The 21,175-nt window shown below is 31.4% G+C and overlaps 1 protein-coding gene across 2 annotated transcripts; it reads right to left on the bottom strand.

The window, feature by feature from the left end:
• Window positions 1–3,109: 3,109 nt before the first annotated feature.
• Window positions 3,110–20,921, bottom strand: Dp1 (satellite-binding protein 1 Dp1). Of its 2 annotated transcripts, none has more exons than XM_075309861.1 (6): window positions 20,814–20,921; window positions 19,262–19,339; window positions 10,859–10,945; window positions 10,550–10,797; window positions 7,272–10,484; window positions 3,110–4,738 (listed from the first exon to the last, which is right to left on the bottom strand). In XM_075309861.1, the coding sequence occupies exons 3-6, from the start codon at window positions 10,887–10,889 to the stop codon at window positions 4,376–4,378; spliced, it is 3,855 nt and encodes a 1,284-aa protein (XP_075165976.1). In that variant the 5' UTR covers window positions 10,890–10,945; window positions 19,262–19,339; window positions 20,814–20,921; the 3' UTR covers window positions 3,110–4,375. The 2 variants fall into 2 exon arrangements, with proteins under 2 accessions (XP_075165976.1, XP_075165977.1); XM_075309862.1 differs by lacking the exon at window positions 20,814–20,921 and adding an exon at window positions 20,717–20,738.
• Window positions 20,922–21,175: the final 254 nt, after the last annotated feature.

Here is a 21,175-nt window from a genome sequence, read left to right as displayed (position 1 = left end):
AACACCAAATGGAGAAAAGAACAAAGTCGGATCTACATGAAAATGAAGGCGCCCCCATAAATTTGTGTTTGCAATAAATAGGTTTATTCACATACTTTTCCAGCATAACTACATTTTGGATTTTGTTCTCTTTTTCTCTCATTAACAGTAAAAGTTTTCTTGTGTTTTTGTCCATATAATATCCTCGATTTATTGTAAAAATAATGCATAACAATTTTCAAAAATTTTCCACGGCAGGCGTGGAGTTGCGATGAAAAATTTGCTAGTATTATTCAAAACGTCCAATATTTAGATTTCATTATCGCGCTAAAACAGTCATTTTTCACGGTTATTTTTCGTTAATAATTCATTTTAAAGAAAATAAACATTTTTAATTTTTGCATTGGATCATTCCCCATCAAGTTTTAATAAAATTTGCAACAAGAAGATATAATTTTATTCTGTTTTTGCAGATTTAATTTTGATTGTAGCGGCTTAACTCGAACTTAGTACTCAACTTTAAGGTAAATAATATGTTCAGTTTCCAAGCTGAAAATCAGCTTGTTATTACGGATAATTTTTGAATCAACTAATTTAGAAATATAATATATTTCGCAATCAATAGGTTAGGTTATGTGGCAGCCCGATGTATCAGGCTCGCTTAGACTATTCAGTCCATTGTGATACCACAGTGGTGCACTTCTCTCTTATCACTGAGTGCTGCCCGATTCCATGCTAAGCTCAATGGCAAGGGACCTCCTTTTTATAGCCGAGTCCGAACGGCGTTCCACATTCCAGCGAAACCACTTAGAGAAGCTTTGAAACCCTCAGAAATGTCACCAGCATTACTGAGGTGGGATAATCCACCGCTGAAAAACTTTTTGGTGTTCGGTCGTAGCAGGAATCGAACCCACGACCTTGTGTATGCAAGGCGGGCATACGGTGGCTCCCCGCAATCAATGCCTTGGACCTTTTCCAAGTCTTTGGACTTTTTACAAGTCTTTATAAAAATGTAATCGTCTTCATATACATTTTTGTAATTTTTTCAATTCAATATGAAGGACACTGTCATAGATTTTGGATCTTGTATCCGTCACAATATTATGAATTAACAATAACTTTGGAATGATACCATCATTTGGGCGAAAATATAACCAGGGAAAAAGTAGTGCAACACATAGGCAATATATTTTTTGCGAAACGTAAACGACCTTAGTGTTTTGGTGGAGAAATCTATATAGTACTAATTTTTACGTATACATAAAAATTGAAAAAAAAAATAAGAAAAAATATTTTTTTAAGTTTTTTAAAAATAAAATCCTAAATAACTTCACATCTGAAGAATTAATGCTTAAACTTTTGCCTTCCTTTGACAAGTCCATGCAAAATTGCTTGTAAGCCAATTTAGAACCACTTCCGGATCCAAAAAGAACATTTTCAATGGATACACTTTATTTGCTGGACAGTACAAAAACATATGTATGTTCATATTAAATTCTCCTTGTTTGCATTTTTGATTTTTTTCTGCCCTCTCAATGACATGAATTGGAGGCGGAGCAGGCTACAACATGTAATCAAATTTAAAAGTGTTTGCTATTTCAGCAAATAGTGAATCCTTTCCCTCTTCGGCAGAATTTGTTGCTAAAGCTAATTTGTACGAAGAAAAAAATATATAGCATGAGAGAATTTTTTTCCACACAAGCATTTTTTTCGACCTACCCTAGTGTATACTAACCGTACCCTACACGATGATGGACAGTATTATGAACCTAATGCTATGGTCACACTGAGCAAATATTTGACAGAAATCGAAAAAGAATCCGTCGCCATAGCCCAACCAGCAAACATTTTGAGCTCATATTGGATATATAACATCATGGCAGGTTTATTTTCCAAAAATCGTATCCAGATGTTTAGAAAATTTTTCAATAAAAATGTTTGACACTCATTTTTGTCAAATATTTGCCTAGTGTGACCATAGCCTAAAGAACAGCTGGTGGTGGTGGTGTCATATATGAAACCACTCCGAATCTCAAGCCTGAGTCGATGGATTTGTCGCCAAAAAGACAAAAGAAATCGTAGATCCCTCAATAGTTATACCAAAGGGTTATTTTTTGCTCGTTAACAGATATGTACCTAGTTTGTTAACATTTCATTCTCACAAAACATGGGTATTTTCTTATATTTTATAATCACCTCAGCATTGGCAAGAAATAATGCAAGCTGCTTGGGAATAGGGTTCCATATGGAAAGCGCAGAGGTTTGAAGACCGTCCTGAGAGGAATGAGTTTGCCGTAGGTCCAATCCTATTGATGTATGAGGACATAACAAATTATTTCTACGTTAGGAGACTTTTCTGCTGTGTCTACTAACAACCAATTTTATCGAATAAGGATGCTCCGTGTTGAGGTACTTCTCTATAAAACCATCAAAATCGATTTCATTACTGTCATTACTTTTAAACACGTTCACGAAATGCCTTTAGGCAAATGCCTTAGCGTGATGGTTAAAAAAGTGTACTACAGATAATTGGAAATAACGACAGCTTTATTAGCAAATTTTACTATCTTTTAAATTCATGCCCCCAAATTTGTTTCAGCAAAGAAAATGTTTTTTAAATTATTTTATCTGGTATGATGGAAATACATCACAAGTTTACAATCGACTGAAATATTTATTCGAGTGATTTTTATCCTCAAATCTAAAAACGATATGCAAAAATTCATTCTTCTGAATATTATTTTTTTTTTTTTGATTAATTCCTTTCAGGTTTATTGAATTCGAAAGAATTCTAAACAGTTGAAACATTTAAATGTTTTTTTATTTTAAATCCCTTTGAGAAAGAAAACTCTTCGATTGTACATTTTTTTGTTTTTTTATTTTCATTTTTGAAAAAATAGTAAAAATTTTTCTTTTAAAAAATTATACAATTACTTTTTTCTTCAATACAATTGTAGTAGTAAGAATAAAAACAAAAATAATAATAGTGTTAAATTAAAAAAAAATATGTAATTATTATAAATTGCTTTTTTATAGAAATTACAAGAAAAAAGTACAATTTTCATTAGATGTCACAACATAATCGATAGTAGATACGGGTTCGTATATTGGAAATAAAAATTGCACATCATTAAACTAATAAAAGCATGGATTTTATTTTCGTTATTTTTTGTATGTAATAATAATTTGTCTATTATATAAATGTTCATATAGGAAAAAAGTTGTAGAATTTTCAAAAGAAATTCGTTAAAGTTTTTTTTTGTTTTGTTTTGCTTTTGTAATGGGGTGGTGATGACTTTTTAAAAGGCATAGTGTTTTTGTGATTTTTGTTTCGATAAATCATACATATATTGTTTATAAATCTTTTAAGTAATTCGTTTTTGTTGTTGTTGTATATTCTTGTTACTTTCAGAAGGACGACGACAAAAAACAAAAGAAAAAATTATAATTATATTAAAAAAAGATCTTTATACTTATATTTTATTTGACATTCTTTTACTATTTTTTTATATTTTTGTTTTTTTTTTTTCATTTCATATAAAAAATCATGATTTTTTTTGTTTTAGTTTTATATGATATATATATATTTGTTTTGTATGTGTATGTGTTTATTAAGTGTAAACTTGGCATCATTGTTATTACAATTATGTATATAAATTAAACTAACTCAAGTTTATTTTTCCAACAAAAGGCAAAACTATTTAGCAACAATCAACAATAGCAATCCAGCAATAGAACGAGAAATGAAAAAAACTGCCAAAAAATAAATAAGTGAAATACATCAGTATATATATATTTCCATTTAATGCTGGCCAGTATTTCACATTAGTTTCCATGATGGCGTATGGTTGAATGTACTAAATAGATTTGCATATCATTCGATTAGATTTTTGAGTTAGGGGTTTTATTTTTCTGCTTATAAAATCTATTGAATATTTTTATTACTTTTTTTAAGGGAAGCGCACGACGAAACAAGTGTCAATATTTTGGAGATATATAATATTCGAATTAAATTCGCATATTACTCCCCATGTTATTTATTTCAAAATTCAGTGGGTTTTCGATGTCAGTTCAAAACGTAAACAATTTAAACAGAAGAATTTTTAAAATACAATTATGATGAGAGGGAGAGAGAGGAAGAGATAATGTCTTTTTTGTTTATTTACTGTACCGATTACACTACTTAGTTATGTGTTTCACATCATAGTTTCTGTTCTCTTCGCGCCACTAGATTTAACAGTAATCAGTATGTTATGTATGTATATTTTGACAACCTTCAGATTTTGACACCTTTTTCGCGGTCAACTTCGTATGTGTGTTAATGAAATTTATCCTCTTTTTTGCTGCTGTTGTTGTTGTTATTTTATGTATTTATGTATGCATGTAGTATGTCTGTTTAGTTCTTGGGACCCCAAACCGATGTCATGGGAGCGGAAGTTACTGGGGCACCACCAACGGCTGGAAAATCTTCTTGGGATTGAGTATTTGGTGCTGCTGACTGACCTTTCTTTTCGTTGGTCTTCTCCCAGGGAGCATCCTTCATAACGAAACCATTTTCGTTGTTGGAGCCGGACAGGAATGCACCAACAGTCTGGGGTTGAGGTGAAGGAGGCAAGTTTTCTAAATAGTCTCGTGTGTAATCCTCAGCCATGTTGAGTATAGCCTCCTTGGCATTCTCAACATCTTCTTCTTCGCCAATGATTGTGACAGCATCTGGATTAGTCTTGGCTTCTTCGGATGTAGGGAACCTAATGTCAACCTAAGGTTTTTTATATAAAATAAGGGATATTTTTTAAGTTTTCATTAGAAAAAAGGGTATGAAAATAACTGCAAATAAAAATATTTGTAGACAGGTACAAAAAAATATATAACGATAGTAAAATACTATAAAGTTTAAAATAAAATCTATGATGTTCTATATCAAGCAGTCGTGTCGATATAAAAATGCGTTATTTATACTAAATTGACCATAATCACATTTACACTAGAGAAACTGTATAATTAAAGTTAACGTGTTATAATCGTCGCCGCCTCTGTTAAGTAATAATGTCAAGGCGGCAGACTAGTGACAAAAAGCGTCGGACTATCCTATGCTATGCGCATATTGATTGCTTTATAATTGCAGTTAACCACACATAAACAAAGGGGAGAGAGAATAAAAAGACAAGAGGACGAAACTGTAAAGCGAAACTGCGTCAGTAGGTGGCTGTCATGAGGAAAATTTCTCTAATATCATGCAGTTTTTGTCGGCGCTTCTCTCAAATATCATACAGTTTGCGTCGGCGTCACCCAGTCGGCTTTACGAAACGTAAGGAAAAAGAGGATTTAGAACCTACTTTGTAATAACAAATGTTCTTTTATATAAATATTTTCATTCTATTAAATTTTTTGGCAGACAATTTGAAATTATAACTGCCGATGCCTTTATAAACAATTTATCAAAACAGCGTTTCGACCGCAACGTAGGTAATACTAACGCTGCATGCATTGTACGACATCTATACGGTTGACATTTGTTGTTTTTGTAGAAGAGAAATTTTCGTCCTCTTGTGTTTTTATTCTCTGCAAAGGGTGTATTCACGGTTGCCACTGGTGCTAAAAATAATCTACCAAAATTTTAGTATAATTTTACCAAAAATCTACAAAATTTAGGAAAGAAGTTTTTGAACAAACTTTTGTCAAAATTTTATTTCTATAGAAAATTTTGTCAAAATTTTATTTCTATAGAAAAATTTGTCACAATTTTATTTCTATAGAAAATTTTGTCACAATTTTATTTCTATAGAAAATTTTGTCACAATTTTATTTCTATAGAAAATTTTTTCAAAAATTTATTTCTACAAAAAAATTTATTTCTAAAGAAATTTTTTTCAAAATTTTATTTCTATAGAAAATTTTGTCAAAATTTTATTTCTAAAGAAAACTTTGTCAAAATTTTATTTCTATAGAAAATTTTCTCAAAATTTTATTTCTATAGAAAATTTTGTCCAAATTTTATTTCAATGGAAAAATTTGTCAAAATTTTATTTCTATAGAAAATTTTGTCCAAATTTTATTTCAATGGAAAATTTTGTCAAAATTTTATTTCTATAGAAAATTTTGTCAAAATTTTATTTCTATAGAAAAATTTGTCACAATTTTATTTCTATAGAAAATTTTGTCACAATTTTATTTCTATAGAAAATTTTTTCAAAAATTTATTTGTACAAAAAAATTTATTTCTAAAGAAATTTTTTTCAAAATTTTATTTCTATAGAAAATTTTGTCAAAATTTTATTTCTAAAGAAAACTTTGTCAAAATTTTATTTCTATAGAAAATTTTCTCAAAATTTTATTTCTATAGAAAATTTTGTCCAAATTTTATTTCAATGGAAAAATTTGTCAAAATTTTATTTCTATAGAAAAGTTTGTCAAAATTTTATTTCTATAGAAAATTTTGTCAAAATTTTATTTCTAAAGGAAATTTTTTCAAAATTGTATTTCTATAAAAAATATTGTCAATGTTTTATTAATTTATAGAAAATTTTGTCAAAATTTCATTTCTATAGAAAAATTTGTCAAAATTTTATTTGTATAGAAAAATTTGTCAAAATTTTATTTCTAAAGGAAATTTTTTTAAAATTTTATCTCTATAGAAAATTGAAACTTATTATTATAGAATATATTGTACTCCATTAAAAATTTGAAAATCTACCAAAACATTTTACCAATCTACCAAACAGTAAAAAATATACCAATTTTGGTAGAATTCTACCAACTATGGCAACCGTGGTTATGTTACGCTCCCGGCAATCGGTATGAAATTAAAGCATTTCATCTATCATATTTTCTCATTGTAATCTAAGGTGAACACAAGTCCTTTTTTTATGACAGAAGAATCTAGTCATTATTTTTTTTTTAATTGTTTCCTTAAAGGTAAAATTACATACCATGCGTTCAATGCGTCCGATGATTGAAGAGTTGAAATTTCTCTTTGAAATCAAAAGCTCGAATAGTCTGCCGCAAACAGAAAAAATCAACCCTTCCATCAACGCACGGATTGACGCATGGTGTGCAATTCAACCTTAAGTTTCCCAAAAATTATATTAAAGTCTGACTAAATAACCACAGACACACAGAAGAAATCGAAAGATTTTTCTAATTCACTATTCCATGTTAGAGTCAACCTCTGAAATGGTAAACAAGTTGAATGAAAACATCTGAATAAACAAGTGGAAGTTGCGTTCCAAATAATGACTCAAAAATATATGCTCATAGGTAGTAAATAAATATAACCCAAGCCTTTAGCTTACCTTGTAGTCTTCAATAAGCTTGCGAATGGTTCTGCCACGTTGACCAATAATATGCGAATGGACACGTGTATCGATTTCAATCACTTCACGGTATAGATTTTGCATTTCACCAACAATTTCCATAATGGCATCACGAGCAGCTTCTGCCTTCTCTTGGTAGCCTGTTATGGTGATGATGCTTTGATTGGTTTGATTGGGATCACCACGTTTGGGCAATGATATGTTGACGTCATAATCGCTACGCAGTTTATTGATAACTGCACCGCGTTTGCCAATCAATTTCGAATGGTATTCGGGATCAACGTCGATGTGCAGGGAAAATGATCGTAATTCGCGATCGGCACGATCGGCTTCATGCTCTTCAATCATTTTGTCCAAAGCCTCTTTGGCTTCGGCGACGTGAGCTGGTGTACCAGACACTTTGACGATATCCGATTTTGCTTCGCTGGGTGGTAATTCAATATGTACATCATATCTGGACATGAACTCGCGTACATTAGCCCCCTTGGGACCGATTATAGTGCGATGTAGTTCGTAAGGAACGGTGTACTCTTCAACGATTGGCACCAGATCAATGAGAGCCTGTTTGGCGGCATTGCATCTTTCAATGGGACCGGTTATACGAATGATATCACATTGGCGTATGGGTTCATCGGTTGCTACACCATCAATGCTGCCATTGGTGCCATTTTCCAATCCTTCGATTGGCTCAGTTAAATCCCGATCAGGGAATTTAACATGTACATTATGTTCATTTTGTATTTGTTGCACTTTAGTGCCACGAGGACCCATAATGGTGCGATGGAGGCGTTGAGGAATTACAACATCAACGGTCACCTCGGCATCTTTTTCGGCAACGATTTCCGTAATACGTTGTTTAGCAGCTTCAATGCATTCCTTGGAACCCTTGAGTGTTACCTTATCGGAGTCCACTCCTGGTCTGGGGAATGATATCATGACACCGCCACACTCTTCTTGGATGCGGTTAAGAATTTCACCACGTTTAGCAACAAAGTACTTGTGATACTTGGGATCAACAGCGATTTCACCATCAGTAATCAGATCAATGTCCTTGATAATGGCCTCCAACTGCTCCTTGGCCTGTTTCACATTTTCTTCTTTGCCAATAATGGTAATGACCTCTTTGTCAGCGTCATCATTACCTGGGAATATGATACGTGCACCGGTGGCATCACGTATTTTCCTTATGGAAGCGCCATTTTTGCCAATGAGGAACTTATGATGTTGTTGCTTGGCACGAACTTCGGCAGTGAATGAAGCCAACTGGCGTTCATTCGCCAATTCCAATAGCTGCGACTTGGCCTTAAGAACATCGTCTTTGGGACCGCGTATGATGACCTTGTCGGTCTTAGACTCACTCGTGGGGAATTTAATGGCCACACCACCGCACTCCTCCATAATGGACGATATCAATTTGCCACCAGTGCCAATAATGGAATTATAGTATTTGGGCGAGATTTGTACTTCCTCGGTGACAATGTCGGCCAATTCATTTTGAATCTTTTGGATGCGTTCTTTGGCCTCAAGGACGTTCTCTTCCTTGCCGGTAATAACAATAACCTCGTTAGTGTCACCCTCAGCTGGAAGATCGATCTTGGTTTGGGTTTCGTCACGGATTTTCTTTATGTTAGCACCACCTTTGCCAATGACAAATCTATGGAATTGCTTGAAGATAGGCACCGATTCAATGTGCGACGATTCCTTGATTTCTTTAACCAATTTCAAGAGATCCTGGTGACATTTGTCGACTTCCTCTTTGGGACCACGCAATTTTACAATGTCAGTATTCTCCTGAGGGGTGGGGATCACAATCAAAACATTACGGAAACGATCCTTAATTTCGCGAATTTTTTCACCCTTGGTACCAATAATTTGGCGATGCAAACGTCTATCAATGATGACATCCTTCGTTTTTTCATTTTCCAATTTGTTAATTTTTTCCTTTAATTCAAGTTTAGCCTTCTCAACACCCTCTTTGGGACCTTCAATGCGAATATTGTTTGCGCCCTCGTGTTCCTCAATGTTGATGTTGACATCCAATTCTTCCTTTAGGCGATTCACATTAGCACCAGCCTTGCCAATGATGTGCTTGTAATAGGCTGGATTAACGGACATCACCTCAACAGCATAGGACTCCTTGTATTCGCTAACAATCTCATTCAAGTAGGAAACGGCCTTATCGACATTTTCGGGATCGCCCTCCAATTTAATCTTGTCTTCAAGGCAATTCACATTGACATTGGGATAGTTTTCTTCGAGTCTTTTCATATTAGAACCCTTACGGCCAATCACATATTTATGGATCCACCGAGGGGCATCGATCTCAACAGATTTCACAGAGTTAGCCTTCTGATAGACTACGGTCAAGGCATTTCCAAGAGCAACCTGGGGTCCGCGCAGAGTAATAGTTTCCAAAGGTGAGTCTAGGGAAGGCATTTCCACAGAGACTCCAGTCAATTGCAGAATTTCGGCAATTGTTGAACCCTTGGGACCAATCACATACCGATGTTGGGCTTTGGCCACTTCTACGCTTACCGTGGAGCATTTCTTCTCCATTTCCTTGTAGATAGCTTCGACCTTGGCCTTGGCGGCAGCAACAGCATCTTTTTCACCCATAATAACAATTTCATCCTTTTGAACAGATTGCGGAGGTACATTTACCTTGGCGCCGGTCTCTTCGATGATCTTATTCAAATTTTCATTGTATGGACCCACAATAAAAGGATGATAGATCTTTGGGACCGAAATACGATCGGACGATTTCTTATATTGCTCGTTCGACAATTGGCGAATTTCATGTTCGGCCTTTTCAATATCTTCCTTGGTACCGGCGATGGTGATAATATCGCTATCGTCATTTTGGTTGGGTATGGTGATTTTCGTTGCCGTTTGTTGTTCCAAATCACGCAAACGTTTGCCAGCCTTGCCCAAAATAACACGATGATGTTCCTTAGGAATGGCTATAGAACGGCTTGCTTGAGTAGAAAAGTGCATAAGAATTTTGCGACGAGCATCAAGCAATTCGTTGTGCTTGCCCTTAATTAGGAAAGTAAGCGATTGATTTTTGCCACTAGCAATTTCAATTTGAGCACCGGTTTCCTTAGATATTTGCTGGCAAATACGCTTGGATTCGCCTTCACCGAATTTTTCCGAATCGGTGGACTTACGTTCTTCGCCAGGTAAATGCAGAACCTGTGAGAAAGGCAGTTATTAAAAATCAATTTTAGTTTCTTTTTTTTTGTTTGAAAAAGTCATACCTGAGTCTTTTGTGAGCTGGTAACACGTACGCATGGTTGAGCGGTGGTATTACCTAATGGAGCAGATGTATTAGCTGGCAAAGCTGGAAACAGATCATCATAGCTAAATGCGGCATTGCTATTGGTACCGCCGCTGGTGGTGCTAGTTGGTGTAGCAACCGAAGTTGGGGAAGATGGTGGCTGTTGTTCCGTTAGCTCTTGATAGTTATTGGTGGTAGGTTGTTCTTGTTGTTGTTCAACGTTAATTGCTATAGGAGAAAGAGGAATCATTGAAATAATATGAATGGAATGCTAAAAGCCAACTCTTACCGCTGGATTCTTCCATTGCTGCTGCTTGCATTACTTAAAAAAAAGAAAGAGAAAAGTCCTTTTTCGTTCCAAGTCGTTACAGTACCACTAAACACAAATAGAAAGAAAAAGATAAACATGCATCAACATTTATGGCAATTTCTAAAAGGGATATGAAAAATTAAATCAAAATGAATGTTAGGCAAAATATTTGAAAACATATGCCTTTTGTTTTTCAAAGAAAGGAAAAGTGAAAATTTTGTATAAGTTAACGAAGGAAAAGTCTATTCTTAAAATTATTTTTTTTCTGGAGCTTAGAGTGTAATTAGGTTTAGAGAATTATTATTATTATCTAAAGGGATTTGACTCAATCAAACCTTTGCCCTTGATATAGTTCTCCTCTTGTAGTTTAGTGCACAATTTTTCCAAAAATGAATGGCTTTTAATATGTCGATATCGGAGTTCTAGCTAAGCCCTAATGCATTTATGTACACAGAAAAAAAAAAATCACGAAAATGTTTCCAATTTAAAATCTTAATTAAGTTTTAAAAAATATTCAATTAAAAATTCAATTGATTCAACAAATTTTTTATTTGAAAAAAAAAATCAATCACAAAAATTAATAGTATCAATTTATTTTTTAATTTAATATAATTTGACTTTATTTTGTAATTCGAAGCTTCAGTTGGACAATTTAACCTAAATTACAATAAAACTGCACAAATATTTTAAAACAAAAATAAAAAGAAAATTTTAATAACTAATTGCAATAATAATTTCATAATTTTTATTGGGTAAATTAATTTTTTAATTGGTTTTCAATTAATTTTTTAATTATTTTCTCTGATTGAAGACATTTTTTTCTTATTTCTTATTTTCCAAATGTCTTGAATTCCAAGGTTGCTGAGGGATACATTGAATATGTGTGCGTCAGGCATCTGACACTATTATTACTAATGTCCATAAACCAGGAATACAGATCAAATATGCCAATAGCTGTTGAAGACCTTTATATCTTGAGTACATTAGTCTGTCAAATTGAAGGGCATGGAAGTAGATTCCGTGATTCACGAAATTTCGTGATTCACGAAATTTTCGTGAATCACGAAAATTTCGTGTCACGTGCACACCTCACTTCCATTCGAAATTGTCGTGACTCACGAAAATTTCGTGATTCGTGCGTGAGTCGTGAGTCACGCTCATGGCAACAGCGTGAGTGTGCGTGATTAACAAACCAAAATGTCGTGCGTGAGCATGAGTCACGAATATAATATCTTCGTGAGTGTGCGTGAGTAACGAAATACACTCACGAAAATATTCCTGCTCACCAACATAAAACGCTTAAGAGCTAAATTCAGTTACAATTTTAGTGACACCTGGGATGTTAAGAGTTTAATAACACTCTCTATTTTAATAATGCTCATGTTTTCAGACACTTCGGTAAGGTAAATTAATCATAAAATTATTCGTGAGTCACGACGTTTTCGTGCGTGAGTACAAATTTTCTTTTCGGGAGTGTGCGTGAGCATGAGTCCTACCAGAAAATATCGAGCGTGGGTATAATTTTTCAGTCGTGAGTGTGCGTGTGTAAACTATTACTCACTTGCACACCTCTACACGGAAGTTCTGCCTTGGTAATTTGCTTTAAGTATCTACAAGAGGGTTAAAAAAGCTTCCCGATGTCCATATAAGTTATCGATATATTTATGAGCATTTGGATATGGGACTAATTAAATTAGGAACAAGAAATAATATCGAGATAAAAACTCGATGAAAACAATCATGCTTGGAATTTGGACATTTTAAATGGACCAAACACGATTATATGATTTGCCTTTCAAGCCTGGGATTAAAAGCAAAAAAACATTAAACAATTCAATTGTGATAGTGAATACTTATATGTGCTTAGTTTGTCTATTTAAAACCCATTCTCCCATTAAATGTTAAAAGCTTCCCACTAAACCTTGAACAATTTTTGGATTGAACGATATTGATGACTGAATAAATAAAAAAAAAATTAGAAGTCCATTGTAATTTATATAAATTGACCGCTTTGTGGCTTCAAATTACATTATGAAAATAAAAAAATAAAACTGATATATGAGATTCGCCCTTAAGAAAAACTTTTAATTCATAGCCTAGTTTGTTCAATGCGCCTAGGCTCCTTCTTCTAATGCTGGTACAGTTTTTCATCATTGAATCGAGTGAAATACAACCGGCATTATAAATCATAATGCCATAATATTGGAGAAAGTGTGTTCGTGGTGGGCATTTTGTTGAAAGCTGATAACAAAGAAATATCAAAGATTCTCATTTATTGGTTTTATTAGAGCATTTATTTAGTAATATCGAGCAATTCTTTAAATGATGTATGTTCATATAGATGGAATAGTACTTTTTTATTATTACATTTGACTTTGTGGTCTTCGACTTATCATTGTTCAAATAATGAGGATTCTAATGATTCCATGTCGCAAATTAAAACAAGACATAGACTAAAGACCGACCACCGAGTGTATTGATAAGAAAGCAATTGTGTTGGTACTTGTCGGTCGTAAGACAATTCTGATTCGGAACACGGCCCATACACACACACACACAACATCTTCAAATCACTATACTTTTGAAGAAAATCGTCAAAAAGCTGCATAATTTGGTATTTTTTAACATATACGCACGAACGGTTGGACGTACAAACAACCTACACATCACTAAACAGCAGATATGTGTGAAAAAAATACCAATGTAGAATTGCTCAAAAATACAAATAAACAACGTTAGACTTAATCTATATTCACTTACTAGACCTATGTACATTAGAGTGGTTAATATAATAATTGAAGTTAATGAACAATGGATAATGGGAACATTTAAGAATATACTAAATTAGGACAGAGACGAATATGTGATACCAAAAAACTACCAAACCAAAAAATCTTCTTTTGCAAAATTTTATTTATATAGAAAATTTTGTCACAATTTTATTTCTATAGAAAATTTTGTCAAAATTTTATTTCTATAGAAAATTTTGTCAAAATTTTATTTCTATAGAAAATTTTGTCAAAATTTTATTTCTATAGAAAATTTTGTCAAAATTTTATTTCTATAGAAAATTTTGTCGAAATGTTATTTCTATAGAAAATTTTGTTAAAATTTCATTTCTATAGAAAATTTTGTCGAAATTTTATTTCTATAGAAAATTTTGTTAAAATTTCATTTCTATAGAAAATTTTGTCGAAATTTTATAACTATAGAAATTTTGTCAAAATTTTATTTCTATAGAATATTTTGTCAAAATTTTATTTCTATAGAAAATTTTGTCAAAATTTTATTTCTATAGAAAATTTTGTCAAAATTTTATTTCTATAGAAAATTTTGTCAAAATTTTATTTCTATAGAAAATTTTGTCAAAATTTTATTTCTATAGAAAATTTTGTCGAAATGTTATTTCTATAGAAAATTTTGTTAAAATTTCATTTCTATAGAAAATTTTGTCGAAATTTTATTTCTATAGAAAATTTTGTTAAAATTTCATTTCTATAGAAAATTTTGTCAAAATTTTATTTCTATAGAAAATTTTGTCAAAATTTTATTTCTATCGAAAATTTTGTCGAAATGTTATTTCTATAGAAAATTTTGTTAAAATTTCATTTCTATAGAAAATTTTGTCGAAATTTTATTTCTATAGAAAATTTTGTTAAAATTTCATTTCTATAGAAAATTTTGTCGAAACTTTATAACTATAGAAATTTTGTCAAAATTTTATTTCTATAGAAAATTTTGCCAAAGTTTTATTTCTATAGAATATTTTGTCAAAATTTTATTTCTATAGAAAATTTTGTCAAAATTTTATTTCTATAGAAAATTTTGTCAAAATTTTATTTATATATAAAATTTTTTCAAAATTTTATTTATATAGAATATTTTGTCAAAATTTTATTTCTATAGAAATTTTTGTCAAAATTTTATTTCTATAGAAATTTTTGTTAAAATTTTATTTCTGTAGAAAATTTTGTCAAAATTTTATTTCTATAGAAAATTATGTCAAAATTTTATTTCTATAGAAAATTTTGTCAAAATTTTATTGCTATAGAAATTTTTGTTAAAATTTTATTGCTATAGAAATTTTTGTTAAAATTTTATTTCTGTAGAAAATTTTGTCAAAATTTTGTCAAAATTTTATTTCTATAGAAAATTTTGTCAAAATTTCATTTCTATAGAAAATTTTGTCGAAATTTTATTTCTATAGAAAATTTTGTTAAAATTTCATTTCTATAGAAAATTTTGTCGAAACTTTATAACTATAGAAATTTTGTCAAAATTTTATTTCTATAGAAAATTTTGCCAAAGTTTTATTTCTATAGAATATTTTGTCAAAATTTTATTTCTATAGAAAATTTTGTCAAAATTTTATTTCTATAGAAAATTTTGTCAAAATTTTATTTATATATAAAATTTTTTCAAAATTTTATTTATATAGAATATTTTGTCAAAATTTTATTTCTATAGAAATTTTTGTCAAAATTTTATTTCTATAGAAATTTTTGTTAAAATTTTATTTCTGTAGAAAATTTTGTCAAAATTTTATTTCTATAGAAAATTATGTCAAAATTTTATTTCTATAGAAAATTTTGTCAAAATTTTATTGCTATAGAAATTTTTGTTAAAATTTTATTGCTATAGAAATTTTTGTTAAAATTTTATTTCTGTAGAAAATTTTGTCAAAATTTTGTCAAAATTTTATTTCTATAGAAAATTTTGTCCAAATTTTATTTCTATAGAAAATTTTGTCGAAATGTTATTTCTATAGAAAATTTTGTTAAAATTTCATTTCTATAGAAAATTTTGTCGAAATTTTATTTCTATAGAAAATTTTGTTAAAATTTCATTTCTATAGAAAATTTTGTCGAACTTTTATAACTATAGAAATTTTGTCAAAATTTTATTTCTATAGAAAATTTTGCCAAAGTTTTATTTCTATAGAATATTTTGTCAAAATTTTATTTCTATAGAAAATTTTGTCAAAATTTTATTTCTATAGAAAATTTTGTCAAAATTTTATTTATATAGAAAATTTTGTCAAAATTTTATTTCTATAGAATATTTTGTCAAATCTTTATTTCTATAGAAATTTTTGTCAAAATTTTATTTCTATAGAAATTTTTGTTAAAATTTTATTTCTGTAGAAAATTTTGTCAAAATTTTATTTCTATAGAAAATTATGTCAAAATTTTATTTCTATAGAAAATTTTGTCAAAATTTTATTTTTATAGAAAATTTTGCCAAAATTTTATTGCTATAGAAATTTTTGTTAAAATTTTATTGCTATAGAAATTTTTGTTAAAATTTTATTTCTGTAGAAAATTTTGTCAAAATTTTGTCAAAATTTTATTTCTATAGAAAATTTTGTCAAAATTTTATTTCTATAGGAAATTTTGTCAAAATTTTATTTCTATAGAAATTTTTTTCAAAATTTTATTTCTATAGAAAATTTTGTCGAAATTTTATTTTTATAGAAAATTTTTGCAAAATCTACCAAAATATCAAGAATTCTACCAATCTATCAAACAGTAACAAATTTACCATTTTTGGGAGATTCTACCTACCAACCGTGGCCACAACGCATTTAATAAATTGATGATAAACCCAACAAAGAAACATATTCTTGTACGTTCGGCCAAAATTTGTGGATTACAATTTCATTGTCATTATGATTTTAAATGGAGATCCAGACAAACGAGAACTTTTTAACAGTATTGTGTATTGAAAAAAAAAATAATAATAATAATAATTTTAGACGGTTGTTTCCAAATCAAGTTTTGATCATTCATTCACCCCTTGAGCAAATCGTTCAGTACAAAGATCCCACTCTAACGTTCATACAGTACAACGCTACACTTGTTTTAGTGTATGGGTGACACACATTCCTCTTTTTTTTCATTTTTTTAATATCGTGTGCGCTTCGATTTATGAGGCAAGACGTCGGAGAAGACAACTACGGCGTCGTCGAACGACCAACAAAACAAACCAAACCAGCTAAAGTAAAAGCAAGTTCTTTAACAAGGAGGAACTGGTTGAAATAAATCCAACATCTTCAAAAGCAAGATAGAGAGGGGAATACAACAAACAGTGCTCTACACCACTATAATACACGAATAACAATCAATAGAGCATAAAACAAAATGCACAGTCGGTTGGCCAAAGGTAGAGAGCAACATAGATTTGAATGAAATGTTTCATGAAAGTTCCTCACATTTTGATCGAATGGGGACATTATTAAATTTGTAATTGTCATATTTATTCAGCATGATTTGATTGGAAATGACAAAAGGGTAGCGTTTTATACATAGATACAATCTTGGAAGCATTTAAAACAAATTAGCTGTTTCCGGTTTTTTGAGTGAAATTGCCATTATTTTCCCAACGGCATACGATAAGGTATCACATGACCTAACCAAATATAAAACTCTTTTTAAAGTGAGATTAGTTTTTTGTTGACTTATTTAACCCACATATCTGACCCATTCAAATTTGATAATACACACTATTATCAGTCCATTACTCCAGAATCTCAGGAACGTTTTAGTGGGATTGGTGGAAAACAAATAATAAATTTCTAGTAAGAATCAAAAAGTCAAATTTACAATAAAATTTGGAAAACTAGACCTTTTAACATTAATGTTGAATTTATCGACTTTAGAATTTCTATTTAAAGAACGAAAAGATCGACTTTTGAATTAATCCCATTTTGACAAGGTCTACATTAGGATTTATAAAATTTTGAATAGTCGACATTTCTTAAATATTATTATTGTTTGGGTAATGGGATGGCCGAAGTTTATCTATGATAGTGGAAAACTTGACTTTTTGACTTAACACCGAAATATCGATTTTTCAAATATATATAATAGCGCATTCACATTAAGCTCGAAATCGACTAAAAGTGGATTGAAATACCTTTTTTATAAGGGATAGTTGAATTCTAGTTAAAGTGGATTTTGGAAGTGTAATGTGAATGAGGTTTAACAGAAGTTTTAAATACTTCATTATTTTGTTGCGATTTTAAACATCGTTTTTGAACAAGGTAAGAAGACAGATAATGTAAAGGCGATTTTAAACAGTTGAAGAAACAATCTAAACACCATATAAAAAATGCGAACTGAGTGTGTCTATGATTTTTGTCTCGATTCAAATTCTTTCGTAAGAGAAACATTAATGTTAAATTTCCTGTGGTCAATAGAATTTAATGAGATTTATGAATAATTCATTGATCTAACCCTTTTATGCAGTCAACTTCCTTTTTCGCCAATAAAATAAATGAGGCCTGTCACAAACTCGCCTTTAATCGTATACCACTTGTAACACTGATAGGATTAATGAGGGATTCTTCCTGAAATCGACTCTGTAGGTAATGTCTCTCTAGGAGGTTTTTATAATTGGGATGGTTAATCTCCGACACCAATGGAAGTTTCAGTACTAGGTGTCACTAATGGTGGGAGTCCAAACTGGGACCACATAAAAGATATCAGGCTGTCCAACGTCAAATTTTCACGTGGGTGTTGTCCGTCTTTAGCCAAACTATAGAATGTGTCTGTTGACAACTTGAGGGCAGAGGGATGAAGACTTCCTAAAGGAAGGGAAGTAGACATTAACTCTTGTCATTGTTTTTGTTGTAGCAATTTGGAGACTCTTAGGTCATAATAATTAAATACATGCGGATTTCCCTGGCGTTACCACCATTGCTTTTGTTCCGAGTATTTTGTATTTTAATTAGCTTCTGCTGTTGCATACGAAAAAACGCCCGTTGATCGAGTTATGCCACTACTGTTTACGAGACGCGTTCCCGCGTATTTGATAGATTATGAGAAAGTGTATCACAAAACTATTTTTGATTTGAAAAAGCAAATAAAAATCTTGCAATTTGCAATGCGATTATCCGTGCATACATTGAAATTGTTTCTCCTAATAGCGTTGGATCGAAAATAATACTTCTCTGAGACCATACGTTTGCATACCCTCATTTCTTAAATTTTCCGGGGGAATCTGATTGAAGCTCCGTTTTTTATCTTTATGCACTCCCACTTCATGGAAGGAGTATCATTTACCAATTTAAATTTCTTTTGGATAATTTATTCAAGGAAACAAATTAAGATTTACCTTTAGACTTTGGTGCATTCAATTAATATCCACCGATGTTTAAACCATATCACTCTTCTCGTTACTTTCAAATGTTACAAATCATTTTTAAATTTGTGGTCCGATAAGTTCTTAGCCCCTCCGACTAATGTAATTTCAATTCACCATCGGTGTAGTAAATCTCGTAAGACTGCTGCCTAAATTTCAGACAAATCGTCTTGGTCGTTTAGGCTAAGCTCTTATTGGACCAACCTCTTTGGAGAAAGCAAAATAAACATAATTACTTACTGTACTGTAAAATCCAATAAATCCGGCCTATTTGTTTTCTACCGTAGTAAAATCCAGTTTGATAACTTGGCGTATATTCTAGAAAGTAAGAGAAGAGTTTTGTAGAATTAGTATTGGAAATACAATACAAATTACAATAACTTGGATTTGGGTACGACACTTGTTATTGCCTATGCATCATTTTCTTGCCCTGTAAAAGGCTAGTCAGCGTAATTTTGAAAATAAAAACAACATCGCTCTTCTTCTTCTTGTAAAATGCAGATAACATCGTGTGTAACTCAACAGCATATGAAAAATAAAATAACTCGACTATGGAGCTGAGCAGGAATATATGTTGGGTATCTCTATGTGTTTGTTTGTGGTGGTAATTAAATAGGAAATGCCACAACAGCCAGCGACATTGCAAGATTCCAATGGAAAAAGTAATTACAATGTATATTCCATTCATATGATGGGGACAAGAGGAATAGTATTTGGTAATTGCTCTCTCTCATAGAAGCCACCATACATCTCTAACCGCATCATAAATGCAAATAAAAAAAACTACATTGTATTTCTCATTTCATTGAGTGAACTAGAAAGACGAAAAAACGTGTTTTTTCATATTCGACGTAATTGGACTTTCGTCGCTGCTCATATTAGTTCGTTCATGCCAGCGCAGCATTTTTTCTTAAGCTGCACAGACTACAGACAGTCTGACTTCTCTCGCCTCTGCCAACGTCGTTCATTCAAATTTCTAGAATTTGAGAAAAAAAACTTATTGGTGCATTCTTTGATTTTACCCAACTTTTGGGGTACTACTTTTTCTAACTAGCTGGCTTGAAATTTAAAAGGGGTCATTAATAGTTTCCACTTGTGTCTATAAATTAATTTAAAATGAATATATGTATGAAAACCATGTCTTGAGGCATCGAGGAAACGTATTTATCCTTGGACAATTTGCTACTACCCAGCAGTTCATTAATACTAATTTGGATTTATGCGCTGCAACCCGCGAAAAGACAACATTTATGTTGCTGTCAATGGTAAAACGTTGCCACCTACAGAACGAAAACGCAGCAGCTAAGGAAAACGCAACACCAGCTGAGAGAGAAATTTATCATGTCGCTCGATTATTAACATGCTGCAACGTTGGCAGAGGAGGCAGATGCTCAATGGCACATTTTTAAATTGTTCATCCATTATATCCATGAACTAGAATTATATAAATTGTATTTTAACATAACTTTAATTATTTAATTTTATAGCACATATATAACACATTTGCATAGACAATTTGATTGTAAATTATCTTGCTGTCTGGTGGTATCTCTGTCGCTGCAGACGACCTGATTTTTGGTCTTTTAACATTCTTCGTAATCTTGGGTTTTTTCACTTAAAATAAATTGCATTTTTCTAGCTAAAAATTTCGTAAGCGATGTTAATTTTATTTTGTATTGATAAATCGAGATATACTTTATGATATTATTGATGAAAATATTGGTAAAATTAATTGGAAATGCCCTAAAGTTGCAATAACAAATGAGCACCGCACACACCGATTTTACTTTACCGACGACAAGTATTGAATTGAGACTCCTTGCTCTGCTCTCTGTGAAATGTCAACGTCAACAAAGTTTGACGTTTGCCCACTTTGAAAACGTGGCCAGCCAGAGTTGCCAATATCTTTGTCAATTGAAAGGAAAATCGTATGGCATCACCTTGCACGATGTTGCCAGAGAGAATAAAAACACAAGAGGACGAAAATTTCTCTTCTACAAAAACAACAAATGTCAACCGTATAGATGTCGCACAATGCCTGCAGCGTTAGTATTACCTACGTTGCGGTCGAAGCGCTGTTTTGATAAATTGTTTATAAAGGCATCGGCAGTTATAATTTCAAATTGTCTGCCAAAAAATTTAATAGAATGAAAA

This window comes from Haematobia irritans, chromosome 5 (genome assembly GCF_050003625.1).
Source record: "Haematobia irritans isolate KBUSLIRL chromosome 5, ASM5000362v1, whole genome shotgun sequence".
In the NCBI taxonomy this organism is placed as follows: domain Eukaryota; kingdom Metazoa; phylum Arthropoda; class Insecta; order Diptera; family Muscidae; genus Haematobia; species Haematobia irritans.
Note: the sequence above shows the minus strand (reverse complement) of the source record. Positions and strands in the feature narration are given on the sequence as shown.

What these genes read in the sequence shown, in the direction of transcription:
- Dp1 (XM_075309861.1), bottom strand. Translation starts at nt 10,889, where the DNA reads ATGCAAGCAGCAGCAATGGAAGAATCCAGCG. An exon ending in AGCAATGGAAGAATCCAGCG is followed by an intron (nt 10,798 to 10,858) that starts GTAAGAGTTGGC and finishes TTTCTCCTATAG; the next exon opens with CAATTAACGTTGAACAACAA. An exon ending in AGCTTATTGAAGACTACAAG is followed by an intron (nt 4,739 to 7,271) that starts GTAAGCTAAAGG and finishes AAAAAACCTTAG; the next exon opens with GTTGACATTAGGTTCCCTAC.